The sequence below is a fragment of the Liolophura sinensis genome, chromosome 1 (genome assembly GCF_032854445.1).
Source record: "Liolophura sinensis isolate JHLJ2023 chromosome 1, CUHK_Ljap_v2, whole genome shotgun sequence".
Taxonomy (NCBI): domain Eukaryota; kingdom Metazoa; phylum Mollusca; class Polyplacophora; order Chitonida; family Chitonidae; genus Liolophura; species Liolophura sinensis.
The window spans coordinates 67,701,813-67,728,835 of NC_088295.1; the positions used below are offsets into that span (position 1 = coordinate 67,701,813).

Sequence of the window (27,023 nt, forward strand, 5' to 3'; positions counted from 1 at the left end):
TGATCTCCAGACAAATCCGGAGGTTAGGAGAAGGCAGTTCCGCCATGCTTAATAGCAAGCTGTGACAACTAAAGCTTTCATCATCAAAATGATTTCAGATGAATCAAAGCTTCAATGCTAGAAACTCCAATATTGATTTTATGGAGCCTGACCAGAAAAAAAGCAATATATGGCTAACAGAATCCCAGGCACCTGTAGCTGCATCCTGACTAGATATTTCTGCTGGATGTTTTATTTTAGGGAGTAAGCACGTTGATTTTTACGGCAGGCTAATTGCTGAATAGTGATCCGGTTTGTGACCAAAGGGGGAATTGATTGAGAAGGAAAGCCATAGGCTGGCAGTGGCGGAGATACTCTGGCCTCCATGCACTCATCTACACTCCTGTTGTGTCCGCTTCAATTCTCAATTATCATATGATTTTACTGGCGGATATATAATGGAGGTGTTGGGTTAAGACATACACTGGTTATGTGTCCAGTTACTCAAGACCATTCAGAGTTGTATTACGTTTGGGGTATGCCCAACAAGTCACAAGTTAAACAGTTGACGCCTTCTGTGTCTGTCGTTCACCATTCAGTATTCATCCACTTGATTGTCATTGCCACAGCATTGTGATTGGGGAGTTTCAATCGTGGAGGCAGGATGTTTGCATGTTGATTGGTCTAGACGTGTGACAGGTGTAGCTGACTCCACCTAAGGCTCATCTGCTTGGACCGTGGGTGTGCTGGGACTCCAGACCTGAGCTCCCCGACCCACAAGAGTGCTCTGGGACAACCTTGGTTTTTCAAAGCTGAGTGCAGGGCATCTGGGGCTGTAGTCAAACAAGTGGTGATGTATTGGGATTGTGTCGTGTAACAGTGGTGACTCCGTATGTCCGAGACGTGCAGGCAACCAGAAAACAGCCGGCTCGACCCGCCTGAGCCAACATTTTTGGCATGTTTGAAAAGGCTCTGCTTCATAGAGATGGGCAACTTCATCTACAGTTATTTGTAAGTAAGCTAGCATATGTAATTCTGCACATGCATTTTCCCAATCGAAGGATTGTTGTCAGTGATCTGTGTTGATTTGATTTTGTGTGGTGTTGCGTTGTGCAGTGTTGAGTGAAAACCATACAAGACGGCATCCTCAGCTGGCTGATATCTACACGTAAATCCAGTGGACTGTATTTATGTGTGTACTGATTCCGATTTGCACTGGTGTCTGCTGTATCTGTATATGCTAGCTGTCACAAGAAATCAGAGATGATGGTTAAACTGCAGCCAATATATCAGTAATTTTTTTTGTTTTGTGGCAATTTTCAGGTTTGAGCGTCCAGAGAAGAGGCTTGTTACTGAGCATGTCCAGCCGTCTGTGTCTACGCATACGTCCCTCAACCAGTCGCTGGGGATGTCACCCGATCAGTATCATTCACTAGGAGAAACTCAGGTGAGTCTTGGCTCTGTTTGGATTCTTGTAACGAAATAACAAGCACTAATGGGTATACCAAATCGAGTTAGTAAAGTGCAAGTTGTGATTAGGTGATTTGCAGCAGGAGTGATTATCAAGGGCGCTTCATCCGGCCACTATTGATCTGAAACCCAGCCCCTAGTGTTCATTCATTGTGATTTGCTTCCTCAATTGCTGCGTTTATTGATTGCCCACTACATGCAGGATACTCGGGTGCCCATGCAGTGTCGCCCAGTTGAATTCTCGCAAATTATTAGCTGTGCATGTAGTGTTGAAGAAACAGAGTTCTCTGCCCAGGCCAGTAGTGGAATGCCATGAGCTATTATCACTATTTTTAACTGTCTTGGGATCTAGTAACGGACACCAACAGGTTCTTCACAGACGAGTTATATCGGTCATCTATCAGCCATCGCGCACAAGATTATGCCTGGTGCTGGCTTGATCTGGAGCAGTGCGCCTTTCTGCACAAGGGAGTAGTTTATGTTTAGGTTGGCTGTTTAGGTTTTTATTTTCTTATCAAGGTCGCTTTGAAGCTTCAACACAGGCTAGCAGTATGCTGCAATGGCCCGATCTCAGGAGTCGGTAAGTATTCTACATAACCCTAACATTCTTGTTGGCAATTTTAAGTCCCAGAGGACGCAGCTAGGCGTGAAACTTTTGCTAAGCTATATTGATGTGTTCACATTGAGTTAGACCAGCTGTATCAGTGTGCCGTTTTTAACCATTAACCCTGTATCTGTATTCTACGCCAGTAGACACTATCGTCTTTTTTTTGTGTCCCTCACTGCACATTGTCCTGAGCATGGAGTAGATAGCAACCTTAATGAGGTTTTGAGACACGACCCAGTAGCTTCACACCGTGGGTCGTTTTCAGATGATGGCCCATTGTCTATCTAATATTTTGAAAAGATATCTAATGTGAGACACCAAAAAGGATTATTGTATTAAGCTGATTTAATGGTTATGTCTATGGGCACATAACCTGTAAAATAGTAGCCAGAGGCATTGACCTCAAGGCATTAGTGAGAGAGAAGTATATATATGTAGAAGACATATATATATATGTATATATATATATAAGGAAACTCTTCAGGCTATTAGATAGGTGATTAGATGGGGTGATTTGGTAACTGTGACTGCCATTTTAAGTGTTTAGTGCTGACAGTGAGCACAAATCACTTAGGCTATATTACTGGGGCAGGGGGGTGTGGGGGGTTGGGAGGGGTGATGGGTGAATAATTGATTTAAAATCGATGTATTTATTTCTCCAGTATTTTACTGGCACATTATGTGAGAAGATGAGTTGGTTACTCTGTGAAGGCTAATGCGACATTATTTGCCTATCTTTCATTTTCATTTGCATATTCTTCATTGTCTAATATTCCCAGTTCGGGATGGATCAATAGAGTTCCATTTCAGCTGACATTTTACAGGTTATTGGGTATGCAATTGAAAGCCCGTTGACAGACTGAGCTTTGAAAACACTCTTGCTACTTTAAGGCAAGATTTTGTCTGGCACCTGACCTGTACATAGAATGTATATGCATCAAGTAGATATATATGTAATTTATTGGAACTAATTTCCTCTGGATTTTCATGAAGGAGTTGCATTTTTGTTGTGTACCCTTGGTTGATTTGTATAAATAAATTATGGTACGACATTTTGATCTTGTTGGAAAACCAAGTTTTGCATCTTAAGAATTGATGGCTTCCCATTAGTATCTATGCTCATTGGTAATATAGTATCACATGTTTTTTTCCTCCTCTAACGATAACTCCAATATTCTTCATTACATATACGTTGCATTATCGCCAGTTGAACAAATAAATCCAAATTAAAAGCATGTAGGGTGATTGTCGACACCTTTTGTATGCACCTGTATTTCACGTCATATAATTGCTGCTTTGAACAAGCAGGGTAAAGTTTCCTTCTTATTTATGACCGCATTATTTCTGAACGTTAAAAAATACATACCCTGCAATGTTGGATGAACAGTTTTGGGAGTACATGTAACTTAAATGCTTATTGGACCATTAGTATTAATGAACAGTGTATTAATTACGTCCTATCATTTGTGATTCTGCAGAGATGAATACTAATCTGCTGTCAGCTGTCAGGATGTGTAACGTGTCCTTTGATGACAGAGATAACTGATTTTAGTCCTAATTGGAGAAAAATGTAGATATGCATGGAAGGGAATGGTACCAGGTTTACAGTCAGAGCATGATGCCTAATATACATATGCCCAAAAAAAGACCTTAAGAAATAAGAATGATAATTAATCGAAATATGTAAAAGTATACATGTAGTTCAGTCTTATGATCAAAGAAAATGGCAGCTGTACCCTGTGCAAACCTTTTGAACATCATCCAAGAAAAGAATTAGGTTAAAATACTGTGGACCTTTTGAGTATCCACTGGGGACAATTTTTAGATGGTTACATGCCTAAGATCTGTAGAATCTGCCAACAGTCTTCACCTTGTAAGTGTACCCTAGTTCCTAGACCTCTTCACGTATGAAGAAGCAACTTTCAGTGCAATTTATACACATTTTTGAGTTGATTTTGGAGACAAAGCTACATTGTTTAGATTGGCCAGTTTTAGGGCTTCACAAAAAGTATAATTTTATCAGTTCACACAGAATAATGCCCTCTGAATGTGCGTCGAAAAACATCTTGAAGAATTACAGTACATACAGTACATTGAATTTGTGTAGGTTTGTTTTCTAAATCTAGGTAGTCACTGCCAAGGCTATGGTTTATTTCTTTAACAAAGTTGCATAAATAAAATTGAACCATATCTGAGATTGTAGTGTTCAAACATTTGAAGCTGTATGTAGTTGGTGGCATGCATTCAAACATTTGAAGCTGTATGTAGTTGGTTGCATGCATTCAAAGACTTGAAGCTGCGTGTAGTTGGTGGCATGCATTCAGACATTTGAAGCTGTATGTAGTTGGTGGCATGCATTCAAACATTTGAAGCTGTATGTGGTTGGTGGCATGCATTCTACTTGTTCATGTGAATCTCTTTAATTTGCTGATGAACGAACCATGAAGCTTTGTGGTGTTGGGTGTGGATAGAAATATAAGCGTCAAGTCCGACATTCCTATACCATTCGTAGTCCGAAAAGGGCGTTCCAAGTCGCAAGATCCATTTCCACAACAACATTTAACACTAACTTCCGAAGACAAAGGTATGTAAGAAATTATACAAATAATAAATAAAGCCGGTAACACACAAGAGAGAAGAGGTCATCAGTTTTCAATGATGCCGAGCAGACAATGAATATTCCAGGCATGAATTCCATATCAGAGTTCAAATTCGTAGTCTGTGAATGAGTTCCATGTCAAATAACAGCTAAACAAGTATCTCAGTCGCGCTTTCATTGCAACTGTTCATAAAGGCATCATGCTGATGTAATTAGCATGGCTACCTTTCGGCCCCTAGCCCCAGGTTAAGCGGTATTAGATACAGTTTGAAAAGGACGAGCTTTACAGACCCTAACCGATCAGATTATGATTCAAAAGTAACGGACGATTATGTCTTTCCCGTTAATATGTAAAGATCTCATGCTACAAGAGGCGCCACCTATGATGTTACACATGACATACAAGATAGACGGTTACACTAGGCAACCAGCGCCATCTATGTTGTTAAATACCATGTACGTGATAGATATGTACATAGGGATAACAGCGCCGTCTATGTGGTTGATCGCAATGCTGATCACCAGGGATCCTGAATGCTCTGTCCATACCTGCCAACAAGAGTGTTATACTCATTGTAAAATTTGAGAAACTTAGAATGAAGGCGTTTGATGGAGTATCCTTGATAAACTAGTTTTTGAACTTGCAACTTGTGACGCAGATTAAAGTCATCACAATTAACGCAAGACCTGACAAATGCTACAAGGCGAGATATGTATACGCCATATGCAGGACCCTTTGGTATATTGCTATCTAAATAAGGATAATTTACAATATCAAAATTGAAATTATCCATTTTGTCGTAAAGGCGGCGTGAAAGGAGACCTTGTCCGTCTTTGTACAGATATAGATCCAAATAAGATGTACCATCAGGACTATCTCTTGTCTCCTTTAAATCCAATGAAGGCGGATAGATTTCCTTCACCGCTTCAGTAATATGGGGATTATTTAACGCCAGTAGATCATCAGTATACCGTTTGGTAAATGAAAAGGATCAAGCTTTAAAGATATTACTTTTAAATAATTTCTGCATATAGTCGTATTCATATGAAAACAGGTATAGGTCTGCCAAAAGAGGCGCACAATTGGTACCCATTGGAATAGCTAAGCAAGGCCATTACTGGTGTGTACATGTGTCTCCTGGTGAGGCAGGTAAACTTGTTTGGACAATGATCAATTCCCTGACCATGTCCTGTCCTTGTACATTGATTTCCCTTACGCTGCTTTGCATTGTATCAGTGAAACTGTTTTGAATTCAATTTATGGTTGCCACGTCTTTGCATTGGGGGTGGTTGCTGACTCCAGGTGAGAGTGAGCTGTGATCAGGTTTGAGGGCATGTTGTGAAGAGGGTGTGTTAGGAAATGTCATAGTGTGCGGATTGAGAACAAGGATTCTCGCCAAGGGTTTCGAGGGGTATTGACAAAATGGGATGTAGTCAGATAATGACTTGAGCTGATTACCGCTGCCAATAACATGTCAATATGGTCCCCATAGTAACCCAGGCTGACCGCAGCTGTGCCCTATCAGCAATGGCTGCAATGTCTCCTCATTCCCCTGAAGTCTGGGCCTTTACTACTCCTAATGGATCTTAGCTGCCCAAGAATGGTCGTCAAATATACCTCGCACACAGTTATGAAAGATAAGCTTTTAGCATGAATAATATCACCCTAGCGTGCCGCTCGCCTCATCTTTTCAATCGACTGTTGCATTTGCATTAGCCACTTGTTCATATGAGCAAGGTCTTTTTTCCTGTGGTAAACTTTGTCAGTGTTATCTGACGCCTGTGATTTACTCAGGTCTAAAAGTGACAGCACATATCATTTTCCTTATTCATAGTTCTCTAGTTTAATCACTGCTAGACATCGTACAAACACAGTCACACCAAAAATGAATCTCACTGGCAGGTTTCAATGGATCCTTTTAACCCCCATGAATACGTAGTAAAGCATAGATATTATGAATAACAGTAACCATGGAATTACTATTGGCTGTGGATAATATGGGGGGATTATCTGTTTTTGAACCCAAGCAAAGGTCAGTGTTAAACTTCAGGATTATATGACAATGTGGTTAGAAGTACAGTGTAAGGGTAAGGGCTGAAGATGATAATGTCTGACTTAACCACACACTCTTGAAGCCTTGGTCGTCTCATTATCCCCATCATCAGTTTATGTGTAGAATTGGCCTTGTCAGTTGAGAAGTGTACAGCCACGTGCAGCAACAGGTTTAAGGAATGTAGATTGGCATGCCTTCATTACAGGCTTTATTGCCATTGGAAGTCCTCAAAGTCTAATTAACTTTGGCAAACCTGGGAGTTAATAACCTGGGAGACAATTTGCCTGACGTAAGCGTCCTTGCTGCCTTGTTCAGCTATGACCTGATATGTAAAGTCCATGCAATTATGAGTTGTAAATCCTCATTGGTTGTCAGTAAGAAGGCTAGAGCGGGGCATCAAGTATTGGTTATAAGGTTACCCATGGACTTTGGCAAGGATACCATGGTGGTAAGACATTTGTATTGTTTTGACAAGGTATATGTGAATGTTTACAGACAGGTAAAAGATCTAGATTTCATATGACTAACAGTTAAAGGTTTACCAGAAATGTTAAATAGGATGACCAAACTGCTGTTCTTGTTCTTTAGGCCATTTTGTTTGAATTTCATTTTTTCAAAATGAGTCCAAACAATATTAACTGTCTATTTCACCCACCTGCTTAGACGGATAGCTGACTTACCCTGTGCATTATGTCAGATGGACAGTCAAGACAATCACTGTGAACATGTACAGAAGCGAGCCAAAAACAAGTTGTCCGCAACTCATTGGAATTGCACTTTGTGTTTGATTTTAATCAATTTGTGACTTCTAATATAATAGCACCAGTTCTTTCTCAGAATAATGTAATTTCTGTTAGGCATGTAAATGTGCTTTAGTTGGCTCATCTAAAAACCCCATCAACAAAAAGATGATTTGATGAGTTATGGTCAGCGGTGTTTAAGCATTCTACTGTAGATCAAGTGTCACATGTTATGGCCGACTTGCTCTATTTGCTCACAAATTGGATTACTGAATCTCGGTTACTGAAACAGATTCTTTATCAGTTTTGCCAAGAAAAAGCTACAACCTACAAATCTATTTAGACATTAAATGTTTCAAGGTTCTGCTGGAAGAAATTTAAAGGCATCCACCAATTTGTTGGCTACAGAAGTTGCTGTCTCAGATAACAAATCAACTTCCTTGAGCTTTGACTAAACTACAAGATATTTTATAATTGGTGGCAAGCTTAAGGAATATAGAGCAGTTTATCAGATGGTACAGTAGTAGGCATTGGGCTTGCATGTGAATTGAAAAAGAAGAAAAAATATACAGGTTCATTTGTTCGCGAGTTTTGACAGCTTCCACCTGGCCTAAACAACTATTGTTGCTCTGATTTGATGCCTGTCTTGTCTAGCTCATGTACTTTAGTTGGTTCATGTAAAAACTCCATCAACAAAAAGATGATTTGATGAGTTATGGTCAATGGTGTTAAAACATTCTACTGTAGATCAAGTGTCACATGTTACCGCAGACTTGCTCTGTTTGCTCTCCAATTGGATTACTGAATCTCGGGTACTGAAACAGAGTCTTTATAAATATTCGCCAAGTTTTTTCCTATGTGACCAGATACCTTAATGGCTATGAAGGTGAAAATTGGTCAGTAAATAGATCAACCACAGATCTTCATTTTTGACTGGTACGACCGCACAGCTTTGACTGATAGTTTTGCCATTAAAATGCGTTTAAAAACTTGTTATTTTTATTCATAGTCATCTCCTAAAATTGCAATATCTCCAAAACTGGTAAAGGTAGAAAAAACAATGTTTGCATTTTTAATGGTCAGCATATATTGCAGCTTTTGACGTTTTGTGCTATTTGGCCAGTCACATGATTTAGCAGCTGTTTTGAATTTTATTGATCAGCTTAAACCATTTTTTTTTTCTGTAAGTCAGCTAATGATCTTTCCAGGAAATTTCACTTGCAAGTTTTAGGTGAATCATCGTACCTACATTGTACAAAAACTTTCTGTTTGATATGCAAGTTGTGCTGTAACTGACCAATGAAGTTAGCTTAGAAGTAGGTCAAGTCTAAAAACTGCTCCAAATGATTAAATAAACACAGTCTTGTACTGCTTGACGTCCAGATTACAAATCTGTAAGAAATATTTTTATACTTTTTGTATAGTTTTCTGGTTATGACCAAAAAACATCAAAAATATAGTAGCTAAAGCAGCAATGCCAGGGCACAAGCTGGTACTGCCGGCCTTTGCGGTGTCACTTCAGACTACCTTAATGGTGTCCATGTATAGATACATAACCAGCTAATCAGAAAGCCTACATCCTTCGTAGTCATTAGTGCATTGTAAGTACACTGTATATCATATGTATGCAGATGTACCAAACAGAGTAAATCGACCTTTGGCCAATATTTGAAGGCACGCATGTCCCTCTTTTTTTTAATAAAGCTCACCGATTTTTGAGCATACATAGAGAACATGTATAGCACTTTACACTCAGTGATTTTCAGCTTTACACAGTTATGTAAGAGTTTTCTGTGACGTGGCCGCTAAATATGGTCTGAAATTGCGCCTTTTCGCAATTTGATCGTAATTTGTGGCAATTCTATACATCGCAGGAAAGAAATAAAAGCAAAAGATTCATGATCAGGAAGTCAAAGTATGTAGGGTAGCATGCTTACAATATTCTTACTTTCATCCTAGACATAAATGTGTTTAAAATGCATTATATAACATGGGGACGTCAAAGTGAAAAATATAGTAAATCGGCCTTTGGATAATTTTTCAAGCACTGAAAAATTTTATTAAGACACTTCAACGACTTTCCACACACATACACTACACATATAGCCCTTTGCACTCAGCCATTTTCAGCTCTACAGCTGTAGCTGTCACATGACCTCCAAATATGGGGGGAAATTGCACTTTTTTTGCGGACTTCGTGACAAAACTTTGCATCATAGAAAAAAAAAAAGACCAAATTAGTGATCAGAAACTATGCCAAGCAGCATACTTGAAATATTTAAGTTCAGAAAATTTTAATCCCGTGACATATTTGCTAAGCTGGGATCGAACTCTGATATGACTAACTGGCGCAATTGTTACCGTCCTGGTGCAATCTGCCTAATGTCAATTTCCCAATGTCAATCATCTTTGCCGTTTATCGGCCCGAGACACATCTGCGTCATACCACACAGCCGGGAGATGGTCAGCATTTAAATCCTTCTGTAATTACGTCAAATCAGGGAAAATTTTGCCAGCACCTCCCTTACTATCTACTCTGTTATATTTGTAACTAAGTCTGGAAGGAGTGCAATGGCACTGGGTGACACCAATTGCAACTACTGTGCAAACCAGATAATTAAGAGAACATATACATGATACATATTCTTCGTAGCCGTCCATATATTGTATTGCACTATATTGCATGCACATGTATATGTAAATGTGCCAAACATGGTAAATGTGCCTTTATACATTATTCAAAAGCATGCATGTCCTGTGTTTTTTGACAAAGGTCAATGATTTTCACCATACATACAGTAGATATATAGCCCTTTATGTACATTGATTTTCAGCTTTATACCTGTAACATTTTTCTGTCACATGACATGCAAAAATGGGGAAAATTGCCCTTTTTTGTGTTTTGATCGCAATATGCAAAAAAAATACACATCGCAGGGAAAAAATAAGAGCAAATTTGTGATCAGGATGTCAAGTGACATGGAATCCCCTTGTTCAAAGAGTTTATTGTCTAATGTATTATGTCTATTTTTTTGCTCGTATTAGATAAACCTGGGGTAGTTTCATAAGAGCACAGAACTGATAGATTTGAATGGTCTGTGATGGTGGAAGTGGAAAGTTTAAAGAGTGGACAGGCCGCTTGGAAGCCGTATATCTGCATGCTGTTCTAGTTTCTTTTTATTTTGTTTGGTGTTTTTTTTTATTCTTGACGTTGTTGCCTTGCTGTTCAGCACTAAAATATCACTGAGAACATCTTACACAATCTTATTTGTTTGTTTTTTATCCAATTTTCATGTCTTTATAAGAGAATCTCATTTGATAGTTTCTTAGAAATGAGGACTCAGTCTGTGTTAAGGCAAATAAACACTATCTGTGCCATCCTCTTTGAAAGGTTTGAACGTAGATCCTCTGTAATCTAATCAGTGAATCCCCAAGCTGCCACAGTGTCTAGAGCTCACTGCTTAACATTACTGGCTGCCAATTTCAGCAACGTGGGTAACCTGACTATATGGTTGCCACCTTCAAGGTGTTTAGACAAGGTGTTTAGTCTGATACAATTTTCCTTCTCTGGTGAAATTGCGTGGAATGCGGCTCAATTCGGTAGGTGTCCCAAGAGCTTATCAGTCGGCCATTTCCTCTTTGCCTGCGTGCTTTGCCCTTGCTGGCTTGTCCAATAAATGAGCTGGCAAGCAGGTTCATTACTCTCTGTTTTGTGGGGAACGTTTATATATATATATATATATATATATATATATATATATATATATATATATATATATATATGTAATCCCATGAAGGCTTTCTTTCTAGTAAGGTCATCAAATCACTTACATAGACAAACCAAACCAAACCAATTTACCACTGGAACAAAAAGTTGCCATTTGAAATCAATAGATAAAACCGTTTTGTGTAGAATACTGCTGCTTGTGTGTTTACTATATTGCTATAAAATATGTCTTCTGGCGATGCATATATTGTACATGCATTTTTATGTACATATAGAACTGGTGTAGCCTTAAGCATTCCCAACTGACAGTGATTGGATCCAGCATGGCTGACAAGATACCTTCCACTGTAAATACGTATGTTGTCCATCATTATTCAATTAGGCTGCACCATTAGTAAAGGGTAACAATAGGATACTTCTGCCTATCTCTTTGCTTGGCTGGTTCTCTTTTGCTCGATTGTGTAAATAGTGATGATGATGATGATGATGTGTCTCCCTCTTGAAGACAACATATCAGGTCTATATCCACCTACACAGCTCAGGCTAAGGGAAGGTTCCATATATAATGCATGGAGTTTCTTGCCTGCTGCATCCTGGAAGTGATAAATATTCAAGTATGGGTTTTGTGAGACTAACTTAATCTTTGTTTGTAACTTAAACTTGGTTATCGTTTCTATGTAAGCTGTTTATCGAAGCCTGTCAGCCCTGCTTAGGTTTTGTTTCCAGCTGGAATCAGACTTATGACTCAAAAAGAGATTTGTACAATAAAGTGAAGAAACCAATACAATATGACATAAATATGCAAATGTACATTGCCTTAAAGAGAGCACAAACTCAGATGGCATGCTTTTGAAAGAATGAAAATAAAGAATAACTAAATGGAAAATTTTATGCATTTCAGCTTTATATATAAAAAATTATATTCAACTATTTGTCATTGTACTAAAAGCTAAAGATGTAATCAATCAGCATCTCCATCTCCTCAAGGCATTATTTTAAATAAATTGACTATCCCAAGGTGACTTTTATTACGACAAAGCTGTTGGAGAACTAAGCAGATTTCCCTTGTGGACACTGTTAGACCTTTAGACATTTTGACCCATTATGTCCAGAGGAAGTGGATGTGTCTGCTGAAAGGCTTTCTGCATCTTGGCTCTTGATTTCTCATCATGCTTCTTATTAATAGATTATCTCTGCCCGGTGCTGATGTGTCTAATCTTGATTCTTGTTTAGTACCATGAATGTGTGTCAGGGGACGCCTTTGTATCAGGCTACAGAAGAAGGGACATGATCAGCATTTTTGATTAGCAGTTTGAATAAAAAGAAATTTTATATTATATATACCCATGCATGTTTTTGTTCTTGCAATTGCAGTCATCAAAATTTTAGTAATTTTCTGCGTAGAATGCTGTTATCTGTAGACTATAAACAGCTTTGTTGGGAGCCTTACCCTTTTTAATATTACTTTTTGTACTGAGTGGTGTGCTCCAAATAATTTATTTATTTATTTATTTGATTGGTGTTATACGCTTATATGACAGCGGGCAGCATTATGGTGGGAGGAAACCGGACAGAGCCCATGGGAAACATGCGCAAAATAACATTGAGTAAATAAATTAACAAAAAGTCGAATGTTAATTTACGAAGAAAATTATTCACTATCTACATAAGCTAATTCTATCCAAAACCATACTGCAATATGGTAACCAAAATGTATATATTTCTACATAACTTGTGGAAATTGACATTATAGACAGGTAACTCAATAATCTGATTAAATCTGAATTTTCTGTATGTAAAGGAATTGCCTGTACACTTTGTAAACATTAAATTTCTTTTCTTAAAGCCATAGAGATATATTTATTTATTTATTTGATTGGTGTTTTACGCCGTGCTCAAGAATGTTTCACTTATACGACGGCGGCCAGCATTATGGTGGGTGGAAACCGGGCAAAGCCCGGGGGAAGCCCACGACCATCTGCAGGTTACATAGAGATATAAAGAGATTAGCTGTAAACAAATATGTATATACACTGATTGTACTTATGGGGTCAATAAGTTTCACATTTAAAATTGAATGAGGTGTGTATCACCGATTCTCCCATGGCAGATGTTTCAAAGAGCTTGATGGTGTCATGGATCAATCGGAACAGCTTTGTAATGAGCTTAGGTTTGGCTGCTGATCCCAGTGTTTGTATCTATGATTGAGTGGTTACTAAATCATGAGCTGTTAACTATGTGTTACGGTGTGACTAATGCCTGTAGGTGCGCCCCTAAATCAACCACGCACAAGCTTTCCCCTATGCTCAAGTCCACTCCAGGGAGTGAGCACACACTGGGTGCTAGATTCTTGTCCTGGCCACCGTTGCTGCTTGCTTCTCTAACCTTTGGGAGATGGGCACACCATTTCTGTTTATTAGTTATTATACTGAGTAATTTATAGTCTTGTAATTTAGTATTACTTAAAACCACATTTTGATACCCACATTGAGTAAATAATCTAATATTATACTAATAATTTACTATTACTTAAAACCACATTTTGATATCCACATTGAGTAAATAATATAAATAATACTAATAATTTAGTATTACTTAAAACCGCATTTTGATACCCGTACAGTTTAGAGCATCCGCATGGCCTTAATTAAGAATTCTGGTCTGAAGTTTTACCTAAGATTTTAAATTGCTCATATTGGTGTTTTTATCCTTTCTTGGAGCTCAACTTAATACTGGATACACACGGATTATTTATTTACGTGCATTTATTTATTTGATGTTCTCAAGGTAGGGGCGGTCTCACTCTGTAAGATATACTGTGGCATGTCACATCGACTGTTCTAGGCATGTGGTGATGTAAAATAATCAATTGATTAGGACTACTAGGTTGACCAGCTGGCTAATGTACTTGTGACTGTCATGATATAAGTGAAATATTTTACATAATTTACATATCATCATCAAAGAACAAATCTTTGGTATACATAGGTTTATCAGTGGAAAAACAACAGAGGAATATTGCCCTGACCAGAATTTTTATTTTGTTTTTTTGTTTTTTTTTTTGCTTGAATTATGTGAAAAAATTAACCATTTTCTGTGTTACACATTTTAAGGTTTGACAGTATACGTGTATATAGAGTGAAACAGTGTTGACAGACTATGATGCGCTTGTAGATTCATACACGTTAATGTTAGCATGCTCTTTTGAAGGTGAACATAAACCTGTGATTAGACAAGAGAACACTTCCCAGACACATCCTTTCAAATTTTTTTTATCCATTTTATCCTTTCATATACAGGAGAGTTTTGTAGATATAGTACTACTTGCTTATTGATCGCAAATTGCTATTGTCTCAATGTGTATTCAATTTGTCCATAAGACTTCATCAGGCTTCACTATGTAGCAGTGAATGTATCCAATATCTTCTGATCAGGGTGCAACTTTGCTTTTGAAACGCTCGTGCCTAACAGACAGACCACAAAATGGGGGGGGAATTGTATTTAAGTATATGGGCATTAGGTTCACGGACAATTTTACTTCCCTTACAAGTGTGAATATGTTATATTACTGATGTGTTCAGCTGCGTGTTAGGTAAGATAATATACAAAGCCTATCCTTTGCTGTATACATCATGGCCACTATGTTATAGACCAGTCAGAGCAATTCCCTTTGAAGAACGGAATGGAGATTGTGTTTCTGAATATACGGAACTCGTTTGTGGCCTTTGAAGTTGGGCAATGACCTCAGATGGTTGATCAGCAGGGATAACTAAAATAAGCATCGGTCTTAAAAGTTCCTATATCACAGACGGCCAGTAAGGGGAAAAAAAGGCACACGTGTTAGGTAAAGTCAGTAGAGTGCTTTTAAATCATTTGTAGAGGTATAAGAAAGAAGACCCGTCAAATGGTTGTTTTCAAATGATGCTATATATAGAGTTACCATGGATAAGTACTGAAAAGAGCAAACACTTCGGTAGGATGAGACGCTTTAATTAGTTTGGATCTATACTGATGAAAAAGGGCTTTGTTCTTTGATGTGGCCTTCACGCCATGACTTGTTGTTGTCCCTGAGGGAGAAGTGAGCCTATACCAGAGGTTTTGCTTCTGTTTCCATCCCCAATTGGAGCTGTGTTTTGCACACCACTGCTCCTGTGTGCCCCTACTTCTGATGATGAATTACAAGGTTTACTTTAGACTGTAGCAAGTCATATTTAACCTTAAAAACTTTCCCCTGGCTGTCATCAAAGATTCATAAAGCATAAGTCATTGTTTATTGATTTTTGAGATGCTGAAAAAAAATTATCAGATGCATTCATCCACAATTTTTCTTGTGAAAATGATTGACATCTTGTCCATGTAATAATTTGTCATGATATTCTGTTTGTATTTAATCTTTCGTCTTTTCATCTTTTCGATTTACCATTGGCATACCTGTGGTTCTGCATGAGAACTTGGCCGTGATATTTGGAACCCTGGCTTGCAGCCTGTTCATGAGATTGCTTGATTAGATTTGGTTTGGGCAATTAGCCTTTTGGCAAAGGGATGATAAAATAAGTTAGCTGATATCAATTTAACGTTGTAGACTTGCTTTCTGGTTCCCAGACTTTATCACTAGAAGCTGATGCATCCGATGACTGACCCAGTGCCCTTGATAAATTGCACAGGACAGGCTTGGCTTCCTGATCCTATCTTTGTCCCTCCACCATGAAAGCTATTACAAAATGTCCTGATAGACCGTAGTCACCTGCTTCCCATAGAGATATCACTTATCGACCATGTCTGTTTTTATGCACTGTGACCCTGCCGCAATGTTCAGTGTACGTTATCTGTATTTGCATGGGACACTGCTAGTCTTTGCTTGCCTTTTCAGTACTGCACAATGGTGTTTTTGGAGCATTTGCTCCTCAGTTGTTAGTGACACCATGGCTGCATGGACACGTATCCATTTTGGCCTTGATTCGTAATTTGTTTTCCCCACTGTGGATATGAAACAGGGGATCTATCTTATCGTTTAATTTTGACAACTGTAGGGACAACATTGATTTGAGCTAGTGACATTTGTCTTCTTAACCAAAACTGGCAATTTGAGGAGATTCATTGATGGACAGAATTTCTCAACAAAATGGTTTCATAATTGTATAAAGTTCTTGATGCATGCCTGTTTGTCTGACAATGAGCTTAATCCATCATGACTCTCTGGGGTATACTTGTATACGTTCTGGGCTCATGTGCAGAATACCAGCAGCAGCGTGGAATGTGTCCCATTCAGCATGGTTCTGGCATATAAATCAGCTGGCCCTGAGCATCCTACAGTTTACCACATGGGTAAAACTTCCATTTGTGCAAGCCAATCCTAGTTAGCTCAACTTTCTGGCATGTTAACAAGGATTGTGAACAATGAAGAAAAATGAAGTAATAATACGGTGGGATGTTACAACAAGCCTATATGCACTAGCTTGGGAGTGAGAAGGCTCTGGCAGAAAGCAGTGCAGGCCTGGAGCAGTCAGTCTGCAGACTGGAATGGAGTAGCCAGTAATTGGACATCTGTAAAACTATTACGTCAAATGGATTTCTGCCACTACAAAGCCAGATTGTCTAGATAGTCCTGGGAGAACAGCCTTGATGGCCAAATCAGATGCGGTAAGGTGACTAGTTCCTGTATTTCCTTCTTCTAAAGTTGGCGTGCATTGTTAGAGAATAGTATGGGGGAATAACTTCTGTAAATGCTTGGAGCTTGCCGTGAAAACATTTCTGAAGTTTAACGTTTTCCATGGAGGTTAATTACTTCCTTTTAAGCTTCGCCCATGATATGACTGCAATATTGCCAAAGTGACATCAGGCCATAATCATTCATTCCTTCATTAATGAAAAGTTGAGATCCCATATCATTGCTGCTTTGACAGGTTTGACATTTTTCCAGCTCAACTTAGCCTGACTTCTGTTATTAAGGTGCCAACATGGCAAACACAACTGCCATACTTCATATATATAGTCAGAGTTGGTTCCATGGTAGTTGTGAAAGGCAGAAATTGCGTGTCATTGTAATCAACAAATTCCAGATTTTGTTGACAACTATGTGAGAGTCCGTTAATCCTACCTCGTCACTATGTACATCTGGGCTTGGAATGTTCTAATCATGATGGTCCCTTAATTAGCATAGTAAGATTAGATACAAGACTGATATAGCCTGTTATAGCTGTTGAATCATGACGGGCTGCCCCCTTTGGTGTTAACTCAGTCAAATGAATGATAGGAATAGGGGCATGTATTTCAGCATTAATCAGACGAAGGATGGGGCCGCATACTGAATAGTTGAATATATGCATATAGTCCAGCGTCATTGGTTTAAATAGCGTTAACACCAAGGGAACCTAAACACACGGCAACTGTCATCGATTAATAAGACTGAATTGACTTGACAATGTGAGTATTCCTTTAATTGCGAGTACATGCTATGTGTATTGTCTAATTTGGTATTTTCTGTACATTGTAGAATCTGTGTAATCAATATTTTATTTTTGATGGAACTTTACCTACCAGTTTCGTATAATTGACACAATTAATTGTAAGTGTTTTTAGAATTATCCAGTACAGTGTAATTAGTTAATGTACATTGAAGCCTTTGAAAGTGTATGGTTGACTGACTGAGCTAGGTGTGACGCCGGTGGCTATATGTTCCGAGGCTCCACAGCAAGCTAAATCACTTAGTTGTCCATTAAAGAAATTACATAATCTTGCTGTCAGAATCTGGATTAGTGTCAACAAAAAAGTTTATACCTGGTAGAAAACAGGTGACCGCAAATCCAACTCTCGCCTGGTCTCCAAGCAATCTAATCATGTTGCACGCAGCAAACGCTCTTTGTGTACTTAATCATAAAATGTGTTATCATGCAAGTACATAGGCATGTACGTAATTTATTTCCACATCATTGAAAGTCATACATGCCCTTTATGCATGGTCAAGCGTAATATATGATTCTGAGAATCAGTAGTAAGGCAGTTTTAATTATTTATTTGAATTCCTATCATTTTATGATGGCCATACAGTCTTTTATTGTCAGAATTGAAAGTGCAAAATTGAATTGATAAACGTGCAGTTCTTCTTCAGTTAACCATGCTGTAGATAGAAGTATACATGTACCTGCATATATATGGATGTTGTATGGTTTAATTATCCAGTAACTAGATAAATAATATTTTCTGCCTCATTTCTTCCACCATATTGCTGGCTATGTAAGACAACAGTCAAATAAGTATATTATATTAAAACCTGAGAGGTTAAATAGACTGTCATTATGAATTTAAATTACACACTGACGGTAGTTCTGCAGCCCTCACAATTCACAATTTTGCCTCAGCCAAATAAAATGCTGAGGCAAAACAATAATTTGTCGGCAAAAATAAACTTACCTCGACAATAATATTTAAAATAAATACAAACACATATGGTCGTGGGTTTTCCCCAGGCTGTGCCCGGTTTCCACCCACCATAATGCTGCCCGCCGTCGTATAAGTGAAATATTCTTGAGTACGGCGTAAAACACCAATCAAATAAATAAATAAATAAACAAACACATAAATTCAGCGTTGACACGTACTGGTTTCCTCAGAGGTTTTGCTATATCTCCTCCATTACCCTACGACGGCTTGGCAATGAATTCACAATTTAGACACATGGTCAGTTTACAGAAACATTACATTTCTTGATAATGTGGATACCTCGAATCAAATTGTCAGAAATTTGTGAAACAAAACAGCAGTTTCCTGAATTCAGTGAAGAGTTCTTAGAGTGAAAGTCCCGGCAAATTTTGCACACTATTGAAAGGACTAAACCATCGTCGGCCAATTTACATTCAATACAATCAATCACCCATCCATCCACAGGCTTTTTGTTCACCATTGCGTCTAAAACTTTCAATTCTGACAGTCACCCAGTGTGTCACCTTCCTGAGATCTTGCGCCAGGTGACGTCATTTTTCAATTGGCTCATCCCTGTACTGAGCATTGTACTATTTTTAGACCACTACTTGCAACCCCCGTCCGACAGTGTAGAGGCATTTAGTCCATAATGATAACTAATTTCCACGCCTAAAAAAACATTTTATACTTGAATTAAATCAAATTTTATTTAACAACACAAGAGTCAAAAATTTTGAGGTTCGAATTGTGCACCCCTCGGCAGGTTTTTTTTTTTTTGCCGTGACAAAGAGATCATACTTCGGCATTCACCTCGGCAAGTGCCACGTCAGTTTATATACATAATAACACAATGCGTAGTTACAGTGTGCTATAAAAATAGGTCTATAAGACATCTTTCATTGTGGCTCTTTTATACCTTGCTCATTGGTGTCAGTGTTTATAGTCAGTGTTCACATCCTGTTATCAATCTCAAGGCTTATCAAAAGATATTTTTATTGGGTCTTGTCTTGTCCATATGGAGATATCAATCAGTTTGTGGTGATACTTGTCAGTGGCTGGTGCACTCCTTGCAGTCTAAAATCCAACTGAAACATGTGTCTGGAAGAAGCTGGAATCTGTCAGGAATCTGACTAATTTGAACATGTTAGCTTGATTTCCCTGGCCTTTAACCTTCTAGCTTAGCTTCTGATGTGTGTTCAGCATTGACCTAGGTCAGCATGTTTGTGTTGGTCTCACATTTGACTGATGTTGGTTGAATGTTGACATTCTGATATCATCCTGCCAAAATGGTTTCAGGGTGGGTTGAAAAATTAATCAGAAAGCTGCATGGTGTCTACCATGAGTCATTGATAAAAAAGGATAAAGTAGTGCACAATAGTGTAGTTTGGTCCGTGATTAAACCAATAACATCAAACAGAAGTTTCAGCAAGAAAGTTTCCATTAGTTAGCCCACTAATGTACCAAAGGACCTGTAGACTAGTCAGTCCATGGATGCCATTATGTTCTACAAACTAAATTTTGAAAGCTGAAGAAAGTTGTAATTTCAGAACCACAAAATAAATCTGGGCATAGTGCTCTGGAGTATTCTATACTGACAGTACATGGACAAACATATGTAGCCCTATTGCATAATATCACCAGAAAACGAAATTGATACAGTTAAAAAGTAAGCACTTTTACATGTACAATATCCACTTCAGATTGGAAAAACAAAAGTGTTTTTAAAGAAAACAGAGGAGGAAATGTATTTGAACTAGTTTTTGTTCAGTGATGGCTCTGTCAGACCTTGTTGATGATGTGTATATAGGAGTACCTGTAAGCCTTCAACTGCCCAGACCTGTGGCCAGGGGAGTCAATCGATCATTGGTGTGTCCTACGAGAAACAGGCGTCAGCTGTATGTATTGCCATATGGCTTGTTTGTCGAGAGGCCGATTTCACGTGGCTTTTAGTTCTCTTAGTTTGCAGTTGTCAGCCTAGGCAGATTTTCCTCTGTTAAGAGGTGTAAGGTGATCAGGTCCCATGATGTGGCTGTCAAAAGGCCAGGCAGCTTGCGCATGTATATGGCAAGATGGCAGGCTTCTTAACCTGCCAACTTGTCATTTCAGGGATTAGGCAAAGATGGCAGACCTAATAGAGAAGTTTCCCAATATACAATCTCATGACAACCAAGAGATGTGGTCTGATAGAATATAATGCTTGATTTATAATTACTCGACAGTTATAATGTGCCTTCAATTTATGGTCTTCGGCTTTTTCTGTTTACATCATTATTTTCACAATTGTCAAAAGGCTGGCTAGAGACAAATTACTATGATCAGATAATAAGAGGAAACATCCTATTTGGTCACACTGCCATTTTGTTGGATAAAATTAAATGGCAACTTCAAATGGAAATATGCTTGCATGCTTATGATTTATGAACAGCACTGAAAAGTAGACATTGCTGTTTTCTTTCACCAAAGAACAAGCAAACTTGATGTAGGACAAAGTATGGGTGTAATTCTTAGCTGAGAACTCCTGCCAAATCACGGTTCACATTTCTGATATGGTGCTTCTCTCAGTATTGCATTTAAAACCAGAGGCCCATGGATTGACTGATCTAAAATTGTGAAATTTATGGTTGGCGATCTTTTTCTTTACATTTTTAGTCTTAAAGGCTTTTTTATTTGAATTAATCTTCACTGTGTTTGGATAGCATTGTTAAACTTAATGATTATTGATAGGTACAGAGGGAGTGAAGCTAATATCTACTTCACATGTAATTTTAAACATTCTACATGGTGTTCAGAAAGTCTTGTGTAACACCTGTTATATACATTATGTACTTATAAATTATGATACCTGGTTTTATTATGTATTAGTTTCTGAAACTATTCAGGTTCTGCTTAGCGAGAGAAAGACATTAAAGAAATAACCTTAGGACATGTTCAATAAATACAGGTCAAATATTATTCAGCTCTGTTTCGAGATAAGACAGTTCATGTTATTCACAATACTGTAAGTTACGTGTAAGCTTCGAATCTAGCACCTGTCCATTTTCTGCCTGATGTTGTTCTGGTATCGGGTGACAGACTGATGCAGGTGCAGTGGGCTCGGTGAATGACTCAGCTTCCTGGTTCTGCATGACAAACTGTGAACTTGCACAAGTGTAAACGTGAATAGAATAACAGTGACATTAATAAATTGGATGTTCAGGACTAATCCCGTTTAGACCAGTGATAAATTCCTTGTGGATGAATAGCAGTAGATAATTAATGTCAAGTGGAAAACAGAAATGGTTTGCATTGTCCATGGGCTTGGTTTTGTAGCACTCAGCCCATGAGAACATCCGTTTTCCGTGAACTGGACAGTGTAGGCGGATCTTTCAAACTATTCAACTCTGTGTCTTATTGTTCGTCTCAGTGCTCTAGGTTGAAGACACTTGTGGGTAATCTTGGGTGAGAGAAATTGTGTGGACATTGTCTTGTCAGTGGCTAACGCTGACCACTAGTGTCTTGTGATATCCCGTTCAGTTCTTCTAACCCCTTTATAAACCTGATCACACTTCAATACATCAAATCAGGTTTGTTATCCACGTTAGCTGGACACTCAGCCTCTCACTAACCACCTCACATACAAACCTTGATCTAAAGTCAATAGATCCATGTGCAAGATTGCGCGCTCTAGTGGACAATGGTCTGGCCAGTCAGAACCTGACCTTCTGGTCAGTCTGTTCAACTTGGCAAGTGACCAAAACTCTTGACCATTCAGGTGGATAATGTTCGTCCCCTGGAGGACAATGCCTACAAATTGTCAAATTCATACCCTTTGATATTAGATGTGATGCAGTCTATTCAGGCATCATGTACACTTGTCTTTGTGTTCTTAGGAACAGATTTGCCAGAAACTTTGCAGGACTTAATGGATGATATTTTTATGTGTATAAGAATTTCCATGCATGTACAAATGTGTAAGTAATAATTGTATTTTTACTTCATTATATGTGACTTTGAAGTGAAATTGCTGCACCATAATGACATTAAAAAGTCACTTACTCACACAAAATAACAGAAGAAAAGCAGCTTTATTGATATATATTATAATTCTATCTTCCATCTTCATGCAAAACATTGCATTCATACACATGTACTTGTACACATAAGTTGGGCCAGTTTTCCCCCCTTTTTGTGATTGAGTGGAACTTTAGATTATTGCAACCATAAATAATATCAATGTAAACTATGATAAGTATTTGCGTGTCTGATGTATATGTCCATTGGTACAGATGTTTCATCTTCTGTAGAATGAACCAAAGGCGCATGTATTCAGCCATATTCAGTCTTCTTGAACAAAAAGTGAATTACAAGGATAAAAGATCACGACATCTAATATGTGTATAATCATTTCCATTTTGTGTTTATTGTGATGTACCCTTGGCATGGAAGATTGATATTTTGAACATTGGTGTTGGATACCTGGGTGGTGGTCTGGTTTTTATTACCCTTGTCTGAATAGATTGCTGTGGAAATAACTGCCAAGAGTGTGAATTCTTCATCTTCACATTTGACTTTACTGTGGGATATGGTTTCCCTCTTAGATTGGCCTGGGCATTAACCTGGCCAATTCTTGACCATAAATATCCAACAGAAATTGTTTTTCTAATGATATCCTGTCCTGCTGTCAAAACAGGAGTTTTTAATGAAATCTTGGGTGATTGTCGTTCTTTATGTTTGTGTGGGGTGAGAAATCGTGATGGACAGTTCAATTTATGGGGGAATAGAACAAAACCATTTCACTGAAATGGCACCATTGCTGAAAAGTGGATTAGTATTTATGAGGTCAGCCATCTTTGCACACAAAGTTATTGTGGAAAACAAGACTTTTAATGACTGTTGCTCCATGCACTCACTGTTGGCCATGTAGTATATAGTTTGAAAGGAAGTAAGGAGTAGAGACACTTCAGCTGGTAATTTACTAGTGAGATATGCATGTTAATTACTGTGGGAATCATTAGTTCTGTAAATCTGCTATTCAGCAGTACAGGTACTTGGTGGTCAAACAGTACTCGTCTTCCTCATCTGGGCACATGGAATCTGATGCTCACCAGCAAATACACTGTACATGAAGATGGCGGTCAAACTGTACTCGTTGTCTTCCTCATCTGGGCACATGGAATCTGATGCTCACCAGCAAATACACTGTACATGAACATGGCAGTCAAACTGTACTCGTCGTCTTCCTCATCTGGGTACATGGAATCTGATGCTCACCAGCAAATACACTGTACATGAACATGGCGGTCAAACTATACTCGTTGTCTTCCTCATCTGGGCACATGGAATCTGATGCTCACCAGCAAATACACTGTACATGAACATGGCGGTCAAACTGTACTTGTTGTCTTCCTCATCTGGGCACATGGAATCTGATGCTCACCAGCAAATACACTGTACATGAACATGGCGGTCAAACTGTACTCGTTGTCTTCCTCATCTGGGCACATGGAATCTGATGCTCACCAGCAAATACACTGGACATGTACTATTGTTTGAAAGATAAACTGCAGCGCTTAGTTTTACAAAAATTGTTGTCAATAGGCTTCTGTTATCGTATACCATTTTAATGCTTGAAGTACAGTGACGGTTGTTGAATGTAACATTGTACAGAAAATGTCCATCGCATATCTGTCTGTGTTTCAGAATGTCATGACATCACAGTGATCTTCGTCATTCATGTTTAAAATATGTGAAAAGTTTTGTCACAGTCAACCAATTTGACAGAAGCTGCAGATGGTATATATATACAAAAATATAACCCAAAAATGTACGACAATCATCATCGTGTATTTACTCTGATAACTTTTAGTTTCAGATCAAAACCTTTGCTGTGTGCCTTTAATGCTTTACACTGAATATCCATATCAAGTCAGAACAGTTTATTTTTTCTGTGGAATCATGAGGTTGTCATTCAGTACAGCTCAGGCTAAAAATCAATTGTCTAGCGCTCATATCGCGCTCCGAGATACTGAAGAAGACTCCACTGGCGTGTGACAAACCCTCTACAGGGCTGTGTCGGAGACCTACTGAGGCGCACAATTATTTTTGGAAGGTGCGAATATAGTTCCGTCCCTAGACACATCCTTGTTTCCAGGCGAAGGGGAATTCCCCATGTTTCAGCTGTTTGAACATATACTAGTCGTGAAAAGCGGAAACTTTATTTTACAATATGTAACCTACCTCTGCACAACAAAGTCAACTTGATTAAGGGAGTAAATATTGCGATCAAAGTCATCAATTGGTGTCGAAGGTCAGCACACTAATTTTGATATACTAGTATATTTACATTAAACACTAAAACATTACGGTTCAACTGGAAAAAAAACAACAGTCATCTGTTTATTTGCCTCAACTTTTATGCAAGTTCACAAATACAATTTGAAGTCGGAATTCATCTGGGTGTTGGTGCAAATCATGTACTGTTAAGCATAAATTAACAAAGTTGAATGAATTCCATGCTGGCATTTTGTAGTAACAGAGTGTCAGAGATTAGAAAATGTAAGGTACACTGTGCTTGGTAAGCCCAAAAATGTATTGGTGGAAATGAGAACTTTTTCTGTGAGAAAAGCCTTTTGAACGAATCAGCTTTTTTCCCTTCATGCATTTGCTTACATGGTTTCATACAAACTATAAATCCTTAACAGTCATATAGACAAAATTTAACTTGTCCTGTAACTTGTTTTTATTTTTTACCACTTCTGTACATGAAATTCATATTGTAATACCGCGTTATTGTTGCACAGCGTGTCAGCATCAAAGTGTCAATTTGGTTTTCTAAATCATTGAGTGGCAGATAATTTTTCACTGGCAGATGACTCCCAGAACAAGGAAAACCTTAGCCCAAAGCTAAGCTGGACTTTCCTATCGTAATGCCCAGCTTTAGTCATATAGACTTCCACATGAACAATTTCACTGAAGAAACCTGCTCCGACCCTACCTTATTTTTGCTATCTGCCGATTCCGTAAAACGCCCATAATGTAATACGTCAAAGCCAGCGTTGGTAATCCATCTTTCAACGTTAATATAGCTGTTTAAACTTTCGAATTGGACAATTCAAATCAACGTCTGCCATGTTTAGATTTTTTTTTTTCATCTTTAGGCAGGGTGCTGGACAGCGAAAATTTTATCCCACCCAACAGTTTGTTAAGAGAATATTTGTCCGTTTTTTAACTTGTTATGACAGACGAAGAATGAGCTAGTATTAACAGTCGTGGTGATCCATTACAAATCTTACATGGACTCACTCGTAAATCACTGCTTTAAAGATGATTGCCACTTTACAATCAAAAACACAAACATCAGACATTTTCCTTCAGTTTCGTGTATTGTGTTAGTCATTCAAACAAAAAACTATTTTTTCCATTGTCAACTTCCCACCACCAGTGCATAGGCGTACCAATGCTCAGCTACGTGTGTGATCAGTCACAGGTGACTGTCCATCTACAGGCTGTCTACAAACCCTTTATAAACTCTCTACAAGACTTCGAGGATCACATTAGTCTCCTGTCTGGATTTGACTTTTAGCTTGAGCAGTACTGTGTATGTCAACTACAAATCAGTAGCAAAGCATTTAAACCAAAATAAAGTAGATATATTCTTTTGCTTTTTAGAATTATCACATGGACAGAAAAGAAGCTTTTATAATATTCATTAACTTAATTTACATTAAGCACTGATGTATTTCCCAGGATCCAGTATGTAACTATACGCATTTAAATTTGAGAAAGGCTTTACATGCTGGGCCTAGTTGTTCAAAAGTGTATTATACCGATATGAAGTCATATAACATACATGTAGCTACGATTTTAACAAAACCCTAGTGACCAACATACAGGTTGATGCCCCAGCCACCCTCATCACACACATGTACATACATGTACTTTCCTATTTGGTCTGGCTTCCTCTCCGGCCATACTCAGGAAGATCTGCCAGCAGCCTGCAGATGGTCGTGGGTTTCCCCCACTCTCTGCTCGGTTTCCTCCCATCATAATGCTGGCCACCGTCATATAAGTGAAATATTCTTGAGGCGTAAAACACAAATCAAATAAGTACATATTTGGTCCTATTGAATATACTGATATACCCTAAATCCTCACCAAATTTGACCAGTAAATTGTAACTTTACCTGGAACTACTAGTATGTTTAACAATTTGAACATAATTGTTTAACGTAGTTCAAAGGATTTTAAGGTCAAAAGTGCATAAGGACAAATTTTCCAATGTAGATAACGTTCGTCTGTTACTCAAAATTCACTGCAAAGGTGGAAATTTCTGTATTTATGGTATGTTTATGTACATGGATGTCTACTTAGGTCTTGTGTACATATAAGTGCCTGGTCTAAAAATATGTCGAACCGAAAAATCAATTCTGACATCTTAGATTTATGTAGA

General features: G+C 38.3%; 1 protein-coding gene across 3 annotated transcripts in view; it reads left to right on the forward strand.

Annotated features, from left to right (window-relative positions):
* Window positions 1-27,023, forward strand: part of LOC135482142 (synaptotagmin-7-like) — a 94,219-nt gene that overhangs the window by 41,372 nt on the left and 25,824 nt on the right. For 2 of the 3 annotated variants that reach the window (XM_064761991.1, XM_064761992.1), the window contains one exon: window positions 1,303-1,426. In XM_064761991.1, coding sequence (XP_064618061.1) covers window positions 1,303-1,426 — 124 coding nt within the window. Of the gene's footprint in view, window positions 1-820; window positions 991-1,302; window positions 1,427-27,023 lie in introns of those variants that run through there. The other variant, XM_064761993.1, reaches the window with a different exon arrangement.